Genomic DNA, 17,616 nt, shown 5'->3' on the forward strand with positions numbered 1-17,616 from the left:
GAATTGTTCAAAGTCTGTAAAGATCCCGGAGGAGGGGCGGCGCCGTGCTTCTGGTCGCTATTCACTGAACACAGCACAGGGTTCCCGCCTGACGGGGCCTACAGGACATGGACCTCTCTCCTCACCAGAAACCGTGAGACCTCATCCCGGAGTCATCTCGATGAGCGGAGCTCCCCTGGGAAAACTGGAAAACCGATGACGTTTCCAAACACATTGGATATGAACAAAAAGGCTGGGGAGTCACGCTTCTGACCGCTTGGACCCGCATGCAGCGAACTCGAGGTGCAAAGCGCTGGTCAGCGAGACCCTCGGCCACAAGCGGCTGCGGATTGGAAGGGAGCGAGCAGAGGGTTCGCGCTTCCGTCGCGGGTCGAGTATGACCACCTCCCCCTCGGACTCTGTGCCAAGCAGCAGTGCAGACGACAGCCAGGCAGGTAAAGCGGGAGTGGGACCCACGGGGTGCGGGGCCGGGGGTGGACGGGGTCAGCGGTCCTCGGGGTGGTGCACATCTGACAGCAGGTGGTTGCCACCTTCTTCTGGGGATGAACATGAGAGGTACAATGACGTGTCTCGTTTTTGTGAGGGGAAGAGCACACACGGGCCCCAAATAACCCTGTGAAAAAGGCTGAGAATTCACTGGAAACGCGTTGCGAAAGTGGTTGCTGGAATGCAATAAAATGCAGTGGAATCAACTCCCCACAGTGCGGCTTCCTTGTTTCTTCGCAGTAGTTGAAAGATTTGCACGTGCTGTAAACCGCGCGGTTGGCAAACGCGCTTTCCGAACACGAGTTGCGATTTAGTGCACCGCGAGTTGTCAGTCACTCCCCCACTACCCTGTAAACACTGCATTTTCTTTAACCTTCGCCTTGTCAATATTTCGACAGCTGAGAACCTTCTTCCCACTCTTTCCTATAGAGTCACAGTTACAATTGTCACACGTGGCCATTGCTCTTTGCCATCTGCAGAGAGGCCAAGGATTGGATGGACACATATTTTATAAACACCCACCTACAACATGAACTCGGATACACAGGGGCGACTCTTCATGGTGTGCACTATACATGAGTGATTTGTTCCATGAAATCACCACAGAAACATAACATCATGGAAAAAGCAGGTAATCTTAGGGAATGGAAGATTAAGTGAAACGTGTAATGGAAACAGAAATAACATCCCTGTCCTCAGGCCGAGAGAGTAATGTCTGTTTTCACTGGTTGAGATTGCCAACCAGTGGTGGACCAAGTAGGGAGGGGGAGGGGCAGTTACTATAGACGCGCCACTAAGGAGGCGGCTGACATCTTACTAAAGGGGGTGTAACCTCTGACAGGAGGGGGGAGGCTTACATCAAACTCCTGGAGCTAACAGGATGTGTCTGACATCTGAGTCTAGGGGCTAACATCAGGCGGGAGGGGTTTATCATTTTATTGTTGGTGGTCTGACCTGCGGCAGAAGGGACTGACCTCAGACTCCAGTAAGGAGTCTGGGCTGGCCACGCCCTGCCAGGAGGGGGGATATCTCTCTCTAGGGCGCCTATCTCTGCAGAAGCGGCTGATGTCTGACTCTAGGGTGGCTAACCGCTGCAGGAGGGGGCTGACACCTGAGTCTAGGGTGGCGAACCTCTGCCTAGAGGGGGGCTGACAACTGACTCTAGGGTGGCTGACCTCTGACCCTAGGGTGGCTAACCACTGCCAGGAAGGGCTGATGCCTGACTCTGGGATGGCTAACCACTGCCAGGAAGGGCTGATGCCTGACTCTGGGTTGGCTAACCACTGCCAGGAAGGGCTGATGCCTCACTCTGGGTATGGCTAACCTCATCCAGGAGGGGCTAACATCTGAACATAGGGTGGCTAACCTCTGACTCTAGTGTGGCTAACCTCTGCCTGAGGGGCGAAGTCTGACTCTAAGATGGCTAACCACTGCCAGGAAGGGCTGATGCCTGACTCTGGGGTGGCTAACCTCTGGAGGACAGGTCTGACATCTGAGCGTAGGGTGGCTGACCTCTGACTCTAGTGTGGCTAACCTCTGCAAGGAAGTGCTGATGCCTGACTCTGGGGTGGCTAACCACTGCCAGGAAGGGCTGATGCCTGACTCTGGGGTGGCTAACCACTGCCAGGAAGGGTTGATGCCTGACTCTGGGGTGGCTAACTACTGCCAGGAAGAGCTGATGCCTGACTCTGGGGTGGCTAACTTCTACAGGACAGGTCTGACATCTGACCCTAGGGTGGCTAACCTCTGACTCTAGTGTGGCAGACCTCTGCAAGGAAGTGCTGATGCCTGACTCTGGGGTGGCTAACCACTGCCAGGAAGGGCTGATGACTGAATCTGGGGTGGCTAACCACTGCCAGGAAGGGCTGATGCCTGACTCTGGGGTGGCTAACCACTGCCAGGAAGGGCTGATGCCTGACTCTGGGGTGGCTAACTACTGCCAGGAAGAGCTGATGCCTGACTCTGGGGTGGCTAACTTCTACAGGACAGGTCTGACATCTGACCCTAGGGTGGCTAACCTCTGACTCTAGTGTGGCAGACCTCTGCAAGGAAGTGCTGATGCCTGACTCTGGGGTGGCTAACCACTGCCAGGAAGGGCTGATGACTGAATCTGGGGTGGCTAACCACTGCCAGGAAGGGCTGATGACTGAATCTGGGGTGGCTAACCACTGCCAGGAAGGGCTGATGCCTGACTCTGGGGTGGCTAACCTCTACAGGACAGGTCTGACATCTGACCCTAGGGTGGCTAACCTCTGACTCTAGTGTGGCAGACCTCTGCAAGGAAGTGCTGATGCCTGACTCTGGGGTGGCTAACCACTGCCAGGAAGGGCTGATGACTGAATCTGGGGTGGCTAACCACTGCCAGGAAGGGCTGATGCCTGACTCTGGGGTGGCTAACCTCTACAGGACAGGTCTGACATCTGACCCTAGGGTGGCTAACCTCTGACTCTAGTGTGGCAGACCTCTGCAAGGAAGTGCTGATGCCTGACTCTGGGGTGGCTAACCACTGCCAGGAAGGGCTGATGACTGAATCTGGGGTGGCTAACCACTGCCAGGAAGGGCTGATGCCTGACTCTGGGGTGGCTAACCTCTACAGGACAGGTCTGACATCTGACCCTTGGGTGGCTAACCTCTGACTAGTGTGGCAGACCTCTGCAAGGAAGTGCTGATGCCTGACTCTGGGGTGGCTAACCACTGCCAGGAAGGGCTGATGACTGAATCTGGGGTGGCTAACCACTGCCAGGAAGGGCTGATGCCTGACTCTGGGGTGGCTAACCACTGCCAGGAAGGGCTGATGCCTGACTCTGGGGTGGCTAACTACTGCCAGGAAGAGCTGATGCCTGACTCTGGGGTGGCTAACTTCTACAGGACAGGTCTGACATCTGACCCTAGGGTGGCTGACCTCTGACTCTAGTGTGGCAGACCTCTGCAAGGAAGTGCTGATGCCTGACTCTGGGGTGGCTAACCACTGCAGGAAGGGCTGATGACTGAATCTGGGGTGGCTAACCACTGCCAGGAAGGGCTGATGACTGAATCTGGGATGGCTAACCACTGCCATGAAGGGCTGATGCCTGACTCTGGGGTGGCTAACCTCTACAGGACAGGTCTGACATCTGACCCTAGGGTGGCTAACCTCTGACTCTAGTGTGGCAGACCTCTGCAAGGAAGTGCTGATGCCTGACTCTGGGGTGGCTAACCACTGCCAGGAAGGGCTGATGACTGAATCTGGGGTGGCTAACCACTGCCAGGAAGGGCTGATGCCTGACTCTGGGGTGGCTAACCTCTTCCAGGAGGGGCTGACATTTGACCAGGGGAGGCTATTCCTGCAGGAGGGGCTGACATCTGTCTTTAGGGTGGCAAACCTCTGCAGGAGGGGCTGACATCTGACTCAAGGTGGCTCACATCTCATACTAGAGGGCTGTCATCTCACTCCATAGAAGTTTACATCTTCCTATATCGTGGTGTAACCTCCGACACTGGTGGCTATTAAAAGAGGGAAGGTGACCTCATACGTGAAAGTGGTAACCAGGGCTTTAAGTGGGCCCGGTCCTGTCTGTACTCAGCACCAGCAGATCTTAAAAGCAGGTGCCAAAACGTGCCCCTATCGGGCTTTCCATTTTTACCTTCAGGGTGGAAAAAAAGCTTAACTCTGCTAGTACTACCCAAATTGCTTTTGATATAACTTCAAATAGACTAATTTTTCAGTTTTATATAGGGCAAACGTGGAGGAAATTGTTGTAGGTGTAATGTTACTTGTGTTATATATAGGGCTCCCGGTCTTACGGTATTTATTTTTTTATCATTTCTGCCTGTATTTATCTAAATTTATTTTTGGACCACTCTATCTGTATTTACCCATTTTTATTTTGGGTTTTGCGTATAAATGAAGTTGAAAAACTGTACATTTCCATAATTATTTAACTAATAGATGCATACTCCTACTTTGAAGACTGTTGTGTTTTAGCTATTTAAGCTGTCACATTTTACATAAAAATACATCCACTGGTAAATACTAGCATTATACCATACATGTATGTTGACATATGCCCTTATTTAAAGAAATTTCACCCTGTTTTTTAATTTCCCAAGCTGTCCATCTGCTCAGCTGCTGGCCTATAATTCATGATAGACAGCACGGAGAGTCACTTTAAAGATCCACAACGTTCTGTATTTATCCACTTTTAAAAATAAATGCAGAAAGAAAACACATTGTTTTCTGTCTGTATTTATCTGTAAAAATCCGTAAAGAGGAAGCCTTAGTTAGATATCTGGAAGAATGGAGAGAAGTAGCAAAATGCCAATCCCCGTTGACTGGCTCCCGCAACCAGAAATCAATGTTAGGGGTTGGGTTTGCAGAGCTATGCTTGACCATGATCATCTATCATTAGGGTGTTTTCCTGACAGCATTTAGGTAAGCAGGCAAGGATTGGCAGGCTGATGATGGGAAAAAGGAAAACTACAAGTCCCAGCATGCTTAGAGATATTGGCTAAAAAGCCAGAAAAAAATACAAATGTTGCTCTCATGAGATCGGTATAGTATAGTTGATAGCTAGGCCATACAAGCACCTGCTTCCACCATTATTTCCACGACGCGTCAGTTCTAACATGCTTGCCTCTTTCTCCCCAGCTCTCAGTCCCTCTCCGGGCAAGGCCCTCAGCCCCGTGTTGATGTGCAAGGTGTGTGGCGACAGCAGCAGCGGCAAGCACTACGGCATCTACGCCTGCAACGGCTGCAGCGGCTTCTTCAAGAGGAGCGTGCGCAGGAAGCTCATCTACAGGTGAGGGGCCCAGAGCCCTCCCAGAATACACCGCGCTGTGTCTGCCACAATAAGCATACGTATACGCAAAGTTGGGGCACACAGTAAAGGGATGGAAACTGGCAGTGCGTGTTATTATTATCTTTTAGACTTTAAGTGGGCCTGGTCTCACAGGTGCTGAGCACAGGTAGTTTTTTTGAAAGGGAGCCTCGAAACGGGTCTCTATCGAGCTCAGTTTTGTGCCCTGGCACAGGTGGTCAGTTTTTTCCCCGGACTACAGTGACAGAGGCACATCGATGTGCGCTGCTCACTCTGCTCCCTTTTCACCAGTGGAGAAGTCAGACCCCCCAGGATATTGCGGCATGGATTAGCAAATTTAGCGGCACAAATATGGAAATTTAGCGGCATAAATATGGAAATTTAGCGGCATTTTTGTGGCACTTCATTTTACTCATAATCATTAATTTTCAGCCTTAAATCAATAGAAAATGTTTCAGCAGAGTATTCCACTTTAAAATAGGTATGTTTAAAGTTCTTCTGCTCTACGGAAGCTCAACTCCAATCCTAACCTTGTTTGAGGGGGTCCTATTTCTCCCAGGGATGTTCTAGCACCCATGTACCCACCCCTTCTGGGGCACCGCTGCCTCCTGGACCCATGAGGCAAGACGCCTCTTCCTCCGGTGCCCTAGGGCACAGAATCGTAGTGGGTGGAGGTGCATTGCCACGGCTAATGTAAGGATGTTAAATATTGCTCTATACCATGGCAGACATACTGAGGCCTGTAGATGGGAAAACGTGTAATGTTTTGTTCACTGTTAGTTAATATCGCATTATTGTAATATTCTAGAGGATGGATTTGTTCTAATCTTAAAAAGAGATGGGGGTATGCAATGTGCGTGCTTTTTGTAAGTTCAGTAATCTTGCGTACCAATAAAAAGATTATCAAAATAAAATAAAAAAATATTGCTCTACCCAGATCAGTGGCATGGGGGTGGGTGTGACCCCTTATACAATACAGCCCCACCTCAATGTGACTTACAGGTGATGTGTGTGCAGTTTACATCCCACCTCTTTACGGTTCTAACCCTGGTACCACTGCACCTGTTGCACCAATGGTAGCTACCGCCCCTGTGTGAAAGCCTTTTCTGTGTTTTTGTGATCCTAGGAACTATTAGCTTCCTCCACTCGCAGGTAGGTTCTCATGCTGTAGGATACCTGCAGTGTGAGCTTTTCTTGACTGTCTTGTCAGCGTTACAAGATTTTCTTAGTTTGACCTTCTACATGGTGTCTTAGAATCCCAGCTAGGATCCCGGGTAGTATCAGAATTCCTCAGCAGTGCCAGATGACCAGTCCGTAAATTATTGCTAATTTTTAAACTATTACTATTTTACACAGTTTTCTTTTCTTTTTCACTTCAAACCTTGCGATTTTTCATTTTATGGATGTTCATAAGGACTTCCAGATTTGAGATGTGTCAGTACTAACATCTCAAGTCTTTCTCCAGTGGTGCTGCAAAGTTGTCATAGACCCTAATAAATATAAGGAAAACAGGAGCCCACAACCTGTGGTACACAGTGAAAAATCAGCCATAACTAAGGTGCAAAGGGAACATCACACTTCTTGGCCCCTGTGCTACTGCACCTGTTGCTCTGTTGACAGCTAAACCCCTGGCTGCCCCTGTTTATCTCAAAGTAAGCAACACTCCAGACAGACATTTCAGTTATTTTTTGTTTTACATGTTTCTCGAACTCGACCGGCAGCACTTTACATGAGCACCAGCTTTTTTTGCTGGTGTATCTTTAAGATACAGCGAGATTGAGTGATTGGTCCAGAATCACAGGATGTCGCTCCATGCCGAGATTCAAACCTGGCATCCCAAATCCAAATTCGTCAGCTCAGGTCATTATGCCACACACCCTTCCCTTCAATACGCATTAACCTGAGAGAGACAGTAACAGCTTTTGAAAATGGCCCTGAAAAATCTATTAAATATTGTGAGAGAGATACTGCCATCAATCAGGTTGTTACACTACTTCGAGCATCCGATTGCTCACCCCGAAGTTACATTCTGCAGTGAAACCTTTATAAGCGGGCGGGTCTGAGTGAGGAGTAGGGGAGTGGGAGAGTAGCTGTTAGTGACAAGCGGTGCAGTTCTCAAATTGCGACGCCTACCTGAGCAGCAGCCTGAAGCACATGCAGTCCGTCCGAGGAGGCCTAACACATCTTTTGTGGAAAATGAAGCGCTCTGAGGAACGGCGTTGCCAGGGTTTGGTGGTCTGAACAGATGAACAACAAACACGTCTGATCTTGCTCTGAGCGCTCACTACTGGTGTGGCGGTGCGAGGCTCAGAGGTTTTCAGGAAAAAAAGGGAGTGTTGGAAATGTTCGTGGTTCAGCCTATGCAAGGACGAGATGAAAACAGCCACCATTTTTTTATTGCAGCGGGGACATCTTTTTCGCGGCCGAAATAGTAAATATCGCGACCATCTTGCTTCTCAGCTGATTTCGCGATTTTTTTCGTGAATCGCGAAATCGCGAAAAGCTGGAGGGTCTGAGAAGTTACTGCATGATGTCATGATGTCATGTCAGGTGAGATTTGTAGGGGAAGGGAAATCCTTTAAAGGGAGTCATTTTCTTTCTGGATTTCCCTTCTCTTTTTGAAAATCAGGAGCAGCAACATCGTCGTGGTGTCTCCAAGGCCTTAAGTGGAAGCTTTTTCAATATTATATACAAGCCATAGTTGCTGCTTATTTAACTTATGCAACTAACAACCATTGACAAAGCCAATAGTCCTGAGTTCTTGTAAGTATGATGTTACTTGTTGTATCATATATCTGGATGCAATGACAGAAACTGCAAAATACAAATCGGGCAGCACACTATGGTAGGTACATATTTTTAGCTTACTTGTTTTTGAGCCACGCCCTTAATTACATTGGCCCCGCCCCTAATATAGACTCCTCAGTTTTTTCATCCCATTTAAAGCTCTGCTTTTATACATCACAACGAAGGGAAAGTCCAACTTCTTCTCCAATCACTGATTGTCGTTGACCCTGTGTAGAGCTCAGCCTCCCTTTAGCTAGCTTCACTATATACAAATTGGACATGGAAACATACATGACAACTTAACTCTGGTGTTGACCATGTTTGTGAAGAGGCAGAACTTCGACAAAAAAGAACTCAAGTACAAGAAGTTGAACCGATTTGCATAGGATCACACAATTTAGTCGAGTACGGAGGCCAGAATTAAAACTCTGGTCTACTGGTCCTGTGCAGGCCTCTAGCATGAGCGAGCTGGGCCCAAACCCAGGGCGCCCCCTGCAGCAGACTTCCTACGACCTAGGTCCACATTTTTCTGAGTACCTTTGTCTGCTTTTTGTGTGTTTCTCTTTTACCACCTGCACAGCTCTCTACTCAACTCTGTTCTTGGTGAATTTAGCAGGTCACACTACTGCCTGGTTCACAGAATGAATCTTCCGGCATAGTTGAAAGGGAAAAGCGCATTCTTTGCAGCAGGTACCAGGAATCACAAGGCGCCATGACTCGTAGTAATGACACTACCCCTTCATACTGCACTCCTGCCATTTCTAAGTTCTATAAATAAGAGATGTTAGTTTTACACAGTTTAATAGTACTCCATTTACGGACCTCAGAATAGAGGAAGCCAAGGCTAAGATGGCCTGCAGATCACAGAAAATGTCAGCAGTGAGTGTTTAACCGATGAAGCCATGGTACTACTCTGCCTTTTAACATTTTCCCAAAAAGTGGGTATCGGCTGTCATCATTCACCTGGCCCACCAGAGCAGACCGATTCTGCAACAGAGCATGCTTTGCCTGTGGTCTGGGTTGATTTTCGTATAAGTAAAACACCCTGCTATGCAAGGCACTGAGTAAGATGGATTACATAAGACCCTGCTGCTGTTGAGTTGTACCATCCTCCACCCTGTTCCCTGATACAGTCCATGCCTCCCTCAAGGATCCTACTCATTGATGTAGAAGCTAGAAGCAAATAGTCTTAGTCACTGGTTTTCATAACACCCGGGCCGATAAACTAATGAAGTTCAAGAGAGTCTAATGTGGGGCTTTGGACAGAAACTGTTCTCACAACAAAAAAGTGTATTATGATGGAAGGGGCGCGAAGTGTCGAAGCCAACACAGTCATGAGCGACCTAAACTTTACCAAAGTCTTAAATCAGCCACCGAATGTCTTGGTAAATTTTCCCTTTGTAAATAGTCACACCATATTGATTATGGTATGTATCACTTCCATATTTATTTAACTTATCCCAAAGATTATTTGTATTTACAGTGAATAGCCCTGTATTTAATACACATATGCCCGCAGAATTATAAATCATTTATCAATATCTAAGTTGTAAAAAGAATTTAATGTTGCAACAATGCCCTAATAGGGAGACACAGTAAGCAGTCAACAATTTTTTTATTTTCTATACCTGCTCCAAGCATTTAATTGGTTGCATTAAAATATTCTGTACTGTCCTTCTATTTAGTTTATTTGTACATATTTTTGGCAAACATATATATTAACATTACCTATTTTTATGCAAAACATACACTTCATTTAATATAATCCAATCTTACCTATATATTGTTCTTTGGTTTCTGTTGCTGATTTTCTAAATTACCCTCCTTTTAGTTTTAGACTTTCATTCTGGCTATAATCTCCCCGTATCTTCAACATTTGTTTCAAATTTTGAGTCTATGTAAATGATGCACAATATTACCAACAAGGGACATTCAACCTAAACACAAATGCTATATAGGATACGGTGTGTTTTTTGACTAAGCACACATCTTTTGTAGTATCCTTTCATTTTAATTAAGCTCAGGATTTTGAATGCGGAACATTACAGAGTCATAGCTCTCTAGATTTTTGCATTTAGCTTAAGATTTTATATTTTTGTTCAGTGTTTGTAGCACTGAAGTTGACTAGTTCAATGCAAAATAGATGTTGGCTGAGTTCTGCCCTACAGATTTAAAAGAAATTCAATACTTTTATGAGAAAATCACAGATGAATCACGACATAAAATACCAATTTGATGTGAATCTTGAAATACTGGTCTTTAAAAAAGTACATGGTGTCTCTCGAAAACACTTTTGTAAAGTTTACAAATGCCAACACATAATGGAATCTACTGTTCTGTGAATGCAAGGAATGACATTAATTATTGTGCATGTAAACTCACTGAGAACGCACCTTATCACCGCTTGAACTTTTACCACCATCAAGGGTGGCCATGAGTAAGACCACTTGCCTAACCGGTGAGGCGAATCCTGTGAACGTAGAAGTGTGCAATGGGTTCCCTTTACTTTGTTGTGTTTATAGGATAAGCATTTCACCTTTGTTAAAGATAATTCTTGTATCTCTAAGAAGAATGATAACTCTCAAGGAAACTTCACATGTGATGGAGGCTTCAAAAACTGCTATTATGGATGGGAACCTACCATTGTGCGCCCATGTTACTCCATAGAAATCCTGGTTGTATTTGTGTCAGACACCCGGTGGGCCAAGGTATAGTGTGATCCTACATTCAGGTGGCAGGCAGCTGTCATGAAAGATGGAGTGCTGTACAATTATTAATCTCAAAGTGGGGTTGACCCTATAACAGATTGTATTTAGGGGAGTCTTGCAAAGTGATCAGTTTTCCTTTGACACGCTTGAAGTCTAAACCTCAGGGTGATAATGCTTGAAGGCAAGGCCACGTTGGCAAACCTTTTCATTGTTGCTAGACAAGTGCAAATTACTCATGACAATACTGAAAAAAACAGAGGACTTCTAGGAATGTAGATCCCTAATCAGCAGCAACAATTTGTGTTAGTTCTATAATAAACAATTATCTTCACAGTTGTGGTATCACTGCAAACGTCGTGCTCAGTAAGTACCTGAACAGATAAAACCATCATTTTGCAATCCCAGGGACACACCACCATCTAAGGATCTCTTCGCCTCTTAGTCTTCACAGCAACTGTCTGGCGTGTATCACAAGTGTTAGCTATGGGCAGGCCAGGGTGGAAAGAGAAGCCATCACTAAAGTAAACTGCGCCCATAAGCGAAACGAGCACTACACTTAGAAACGATCTCTAATACAACACATTAAGGTAATAGTCAATATCTGCTAAGCATATATACAACGTGCTAACCACAAGGGTACGGTCGCTTCTTGTAAATAAAAAGTGACTTCTGCTACAACTTCTCATGATTGTACAAACGCACCTTCATCATAGGTGTGACTGAAGTATTTTTTGTTTAGAAGTAGTTATTGTCCTATGGGCTGTTCTCACTGCTGATTACCTGGTCATGGTTTTCATTTTATGTTATGAACACTTGGAATACAGGAATGGCCGGTGTGTAAGGGACCTAACGGGGTCTCGGTTTGCTTCTTTACTGGTGTATTCTCTTATACGGTGTACACGTGTGCTCTGTGGCACCCCGGCCTCTCCTCCGCCCTTCGTGTTTTTCTCCACAAGTTGCCTCTTTGTATCCTTTTCTCTCTTTTCCAGCTTCAGTCCTCTAAGTGCTCTTCTCTGGTTCCTCAGACTCCTTCAGTCTTTTCTCGTCCTTTACCTCATATTGACTTCTGTTCACAGCCTGACCCTGTCCCCTTATCACCAGGGCTGACATTAACTAACAAGGGCTTGTGTTTCCTCTCAGGTGCCAGGCTGGTACAGGGTTGTGCCCGGTGGATAAAGCTCACAGAAACCAGTGCCAAGCCTGCAGGTTGAAGAAGTGCCTCCAGGCAGGCATGAACAAGGATGGTAAGAGGGGGCTCTACAGAAACCATGGGGTTCATGGAATGTACGTGGGCGTCATCTGTTGGGAGCACAAGGCTATTTGATTCAAATCTGAGTGGGTCCCGGACAGGCCAGTTTTTAGCACATTGAGGTGAAAAGACAGATTCAGGAACAGTCTGTATGTGTGTGAACCTCAGCAAGTGGGCGGATACGTGAAAGAACACATTTTAGGATGTGGGGCTACACTTTGGGACGCCCATGGATGAAGAAGTTAGACTTTGGCAGGACTTTTTTTTGAGAACAGACGTCAGGAGGACTCTGAGTCCAGACCAGGCATGAGTTTGAGTGAAAGCAGACTTCCTCCAGAGTTATGCCCCACACTCCTGCCCTGAATATTCAGGTGGCATGCACTCTTGTGAAGTGACCAGCACTGGTCTCCATGGGGAATTATGTTCTAACGCGTTAGCCTCTGTCAAACATGCCTCAACTTGTAAAATAGCAAATTTTTTCTGTAAACCTGCCGATTTACAGTCCCTGACTACAAGGCGAACTACATATAGTCTGTTTATTCCATTTAAGATAAAGAAATACACACTTTTCGAACTGCAAAATACTATGTTGCTGTGAAATTAGCTCGTGTTGCAATAGAGCATCATAATACCAAGGAGACGGATCCAGTGGCGGCTGGTGACATTTGAAAGTGGTGGGGCGTACATTTTATGTAACTGTGCACTGTGGCAAGCCTTCATAATAACCATCTACATTAATAAAGAAGAGGCACAAACTAACATATGCCTAACAAACACCTTCGCAAATCCAAGCCGCGTCTAAGTCCAAGCAGTAACCGACCCCCTCAAGAAGTGCTCTGTGACGTGTCTGCCACGCAACGCGACCCGCATCAAACAATCAGTCGCATGAGCCCAGCAGCTCTCACACGACTAGTCAGCCGAACAAGTTGCAAACCGAAATCTATTCAAACCGTCCATTCGACTAATTAACCACCGAAAACAGAAACACCCACACGACCGACCACTGGTCTGGATGAAGCTGCCGCCATCCCCTCGATCTGCGCGTTCTCTGGCGTTCAAATGCAGTCACTTGTTAGAGGTGTGGGTAAAGGTGCGTGCGTGTAAAAGCCTTCACGTTCCATTCACCAAGCAATTCCTTAGACACACAGATTCTGTTCTTTCAAACATTAGAGGTAGATTTTGCCCATGACACTGATCTGCATTTAATAGCTGCTTGTTCGCAGATCAAGGCCTCTTAAGCAGTTTACAACTCCACGGACCTCAAATATCAACCACAGACGGCAAAGTACGACCTCTTTCTCAGGGATGTTTAGAAAGGGATTGTGCGGCGTTATTAATGTCACTCGGCCTGTTTGCCATAAATCCCAGCCCCACGATGAAAGCTCCACTTATATTTCTCTAGGAACCGAAATCAGGGAGAAGGTACCCGGCTCGACTATAAATAACTTTCCTTGAATTATTATGTATATTTCACATATGCTGCGTTATCCTTGCGTCAGAGTTCAGATAATGGGTAATTAAAAAAATATAATCTGTGCAATAACATGTGACATTGCCAACATCTGGGCGACACACATAATGAATGGGAAAGGCAGCCCAAGAAGGAGAAAGTGCATCTGAAAACAATGAAACAATGTTCTGTGTGTAAATGCAATTGTGATTTCGATCCATATCTGCTAGGCCGAACTACTGGTTCACATGGATTGTGGGTAGCCGAGGTGACACGCCACGCACCCCTACCTTACACCCCTATCCTTGTGACTGGGCGATATCTGTAAGCAACTATTCCAAAGAAAAGCTGATCTTTTTTATGCCCATTCAGTTTTCTGGCCCCTTACTGCGATGTCTCAAAGTGATTCTGGTTGTGACTGAATTGAAAGGGGCGTGTATGCTATCCCACGTACGCCATCACCCCAAAAATGTTAAGAAATTACTTTGATCACCATCAAAATATGTCGGATTCAACAGTGCAACCTAGGGGTGAACGATTCTATCAAACTCGTGAAATTATTGACCCTGTCTGTCCTCGAAAATCTCTTTCCCATTGAAGAAAATTGTAGCTTTTAAGCAAAAAAATCTGAACTGCTGTTCAGTTCTGAATCCTATCGCACAGGGCTCTGATAAGAAGCTCCTTCGAACCATGCAAATATTGTGCCCTTTGAATCAGTGCGCTGGGAAGATTTTGTTGAAGCCGGGCCTTTTGTGGCTATTGCTATGAAGTGTGCATTTCATTCAATGTAACAGAGAAAAACAATTTTTAAGCTAATAGTAAGCTTTCCATCAGTAGCAGAGGAATTGTATGGGATGATGATGCTAGCTGTCTTTGAAGGCACTCAAGTAGATATTAGTATTCTCCTCACGCGCCACCCTGCAGCTCGCCACGCGGGAAAGAATTTAAAAAATGATGAATTCACACGTGTCACCTGAGGCACTTTCAAACCTGGAGATCTGCGCGAAGCTCCGCATAATGCTCTGCTGCAATATCACTCGCTGTTTTAAAGTCTACTCGAGTTTTATTCTTCGCTGCCCATAACGATAAAATGCACCGTGTGCGCCTTGTTGCAAAGTGTGCCATCCGCACTTAATCAGAACTAGAATTAAAAGCAAATGCAATTACATGCTGTACCGGGAATTTAAGAAAGAAAACTTACCTGACCGCCGGTCAGCGTCGCATCTTCTGGGACCTTGGCGCCTTCAACTGCTGGAGCGGAAACCCCGACCTCCGTCCTCAACCAATCCTGGGGCTGCTCCGCGCCAGGATTGACACAGGGCATGGCTGCTTTCTGCCCGCCTGCACATTAGGAGAGCGAGGTTTCGCTCTTCTAATGGGCATGCGTCAGCCGAGCAGGCACAAGTACGCATGCGTGGGGAAGGGTGAAAAATGTGCCTCCGTCCCCACATATGCGTACCTGTGTGTTGCTGCCTGCCCCCAGACCAGTGGCGGTTCGTCCATTGGGGGCGTTGGGGCGTTGCCCCACTAGCCATGGCCCATGGACGACCGTCACGTCACTGACACTGCGCAGGGCATACCAAAAATTTGAACTACGAGCGCAGCGCGGCCAGCGCCGACAGTCATGATGAATTATTTCCGGAGTGTGAGTCACTAACTGTGGTGACCTCATCGCGTGGCGGAAGGGTGGGGGCGGGCCTGTGGCAGTGAGTGGCAGGCTGGCAGATAGCAGCGTGTCAGGGAGAGCAGCAGTGTGTGCGCATTTAGGACAAGTCATTTTTTTTGACTTGCCCACGCATGCGCACACACGCAGTAGCCCCTTCCCTCCTCCTCCTCCTCTAGCAGGAACACAGGCAGAGACCCGGGGGAGCCGGGTCTCATTATGGGCAGTATAAGCCCTGCACGTTAACCAATCCTGGCGCAGTGGTGATGTTATGCTGCGCCAGGATTGGCTGAGTTACCGCCGCGCGCGAGCCCTAGAATTTAAACTAGGCCCACCACAGGCACGAGGAGCGCTGCGGCCGCATCTCCAGCGCTGGGTGTCCCACAGCGTCAGCGATGCCCGGAAGATTGCTGCGCCTGCGAGTGTCAGTCAGTGAGCAGCTCATGAAAGCTGCCCTGCAAGACGACCACCAGAACAGTCTGAGGATGCCACCACCAGGATGAGCGACAGGGCACGGCAAGCCCCGATGTGGCACTGAAGTTAACAAAAAAAAAAAAAAAACAAAGCCAAACTGTACTCCCGCGGCCCCGCCTAAACTCTCTGAGTAGTACGTACCGGTAGAGCTGCCAGCTGGGTGAGATCCGATTCCGACCTAGTCTCCTGCTTTATAATGCGGGCGGGTGGCATGAGCTGTTAAGGAAAGCTTAGACAATGGATGAGAGAGCGGCGCGCTGTAAGTGTATGCCCCCCTGGGGTCCGCCACCCAGATGTTCCACTCGGGCAGCCGGGCATGCTGTCGGACTCGGAGAGGAAGGAGGCCGAGATCAGGGAGCAAGTAGCAACAGAGGAGGAGGATAAAGAAGTTGGTGCAGTTCATGCACAATTACAATGACCCAGCCGACCTGCTGCCTTTGGACGGGCTGAAGAAACTGGGGACATCAAAGCCGGTAGCCGGATACTGTGAGTCACTCTGTGAGCATTTACTAATTACATCCCTCCCTCACCCTTACTTTTACGTAGGAACATCTCTCGTAAGTCGTAACGTACACCTTTTCCTCCCATCATGGTGTACAGTGGGTAAAAGTAATGTTCAGGTGGGTCTTCTGGGGTGTTTTTTTTTTGCTGGGTTATTTCATCAACGCCTGCCTGCAGGCACTCCAATACCCCATGCGAGCTGTCGGTGTTCCCCCAGTTAAATCGGACTACCTTCGCACTTATCCTCCTGTGCAGGGCCACACGCAGATTGTCTTCACCCCGATGACGTGGTCTTCTGTCTTGCAGATTGTCTTGTTGCCTGAAGTGGTGCAGTGTAACTGAGCTCAAACTCCTGTGTCACCCAGGTCACTTCGCAGTGTTCATTGGGTTCTGCCCATTACTTGTCCCAGAGCTCTGTAGGTGCCTCAGTCATCTCTCACTCTGAGTGCCTTGAAGTATTGTGGTGTAGTCCGCTTGGCACCGAAGACGTGATTTGCTGCAGTGTCGAGGGCATGCAAGTGGAGCGGATGGAGGGAGAAGGGAGAAAGCCCCCTCATTAGACGGAGACATGCTGCAATGTGTTTGGTGGCCTGCGCGCACTCTCTCACATGGCAGGCCTCTGGTATTCCAGTCTGCGTGCCTGTAGCCATTCTTCAGTCCTCACCATCGTGGGCCTCTAGGCTCCTGACTATTCCACCCCACCCTCCTTCACTTTCTCGGAGACGCTCCCAGCTTGCCCCAGCACTCACAGGTGTAGCAGCAGCACATAATCACCGGTGCTCCAGACAAAACTGTGACCTCCGGCTCCCGACTGTCAATAAATGTTGTGACTGGAGTGGGGAAAGGACGTGTTCAAGGTGAGTATCCATTTGAAAGTAAATACATTAATACAATTGAGTTTTATAAAAATATCCAGAGTCAGTAGACGCTTAATAAATATAGAGTGTTTTTTTAGAAAGAAAAACTTTGAATCATGGAATGTTTGTATTGTTTTAAGGTGAAGGTGTGTTAGCCTGTGGCAGAAGAAGGTGGAGTGATTTGTAAACAAAAAAAAAGTAGCCCTGCTACTGCATCAGAGATCTAATGGAAGTCCTAATTTTGTTTTCTGTCTTGCGAAACACTCTGTAATCTGCGGCTTCTTCGGCTGTTTCGAATCCAAACTTCACGTAATGTGGCCCTGAAGGCCTGACTTACACAGTTCAGGCAGAAACCTCACTTCCATCAGTTTATTTCTGCATCTGGACTGGAGTGTACAGTTCTACCTTTTTCAGAATTCAGAACTGTTTCAAAAGATGCTCATGTTTAAGCACGAGTAGATATATAAACATGACGGCTCCTCCACGTGAAAACGAAGGCACATTTACAGAGGGGCTGGGGTATATATATGTCCCTTGCTCAAAAGGTGTCTGTCATTGTAGCATGGCTTATTGGAGGTATGCATTGGTGCTCTGATGCCCAGCAGTGGTACGCCCCCATCCTCAAGCGCCACCTTGCCTGCAAGC

General features: G+C 47.4%; 1 protein-coding gene across 1 annotated transcript in view; it reads left to right on the top strand.

The window, feature by feature from the left end:
* The first annotated feature begins 275 nt into the window (after positions 1-275).
* NR2E3 (nuclear receptor subfamily 2 group E member 3) overlaps positions 276-17,616 on the top strand; it is a 31,148-nt gene continuing 13,807 nt past the window's right edge. Inside the window, exons 1-3 of the mRNA XM_086959855.1 lie at positions 276-434; positions 5,114-5,264; positions 11,918-12,021. Coding sequence (XP_086815981.1) covers positions 377-434; positions 5,114-5,264; positions 11,918-12,021 — 313 coding nt within the window. The 5' untranslated portion in view covers positions 276-376. The remainder of the gene's footprint in view (positions 435-5,113; positions 5,265-11,917; positions 12,022-17,616) is intronic.

The sequence above is a fragment of the Lissotriton vulgaris genome, chromosome 2_2 (assembly GCF_964263255.1).
Source record: "Lissotriton vulgaris chromosome 2_2, aLisVul1.2, whole genome shotgun sequence".
In the NCBI taxonomy this organism is placed as follows: domain Eukaryota; kingdom Metazoa; phylum Chordata; class Amphibia; order Caudata; family Salamandridae; genus Lissotriton; species Lissotriton vulgaris.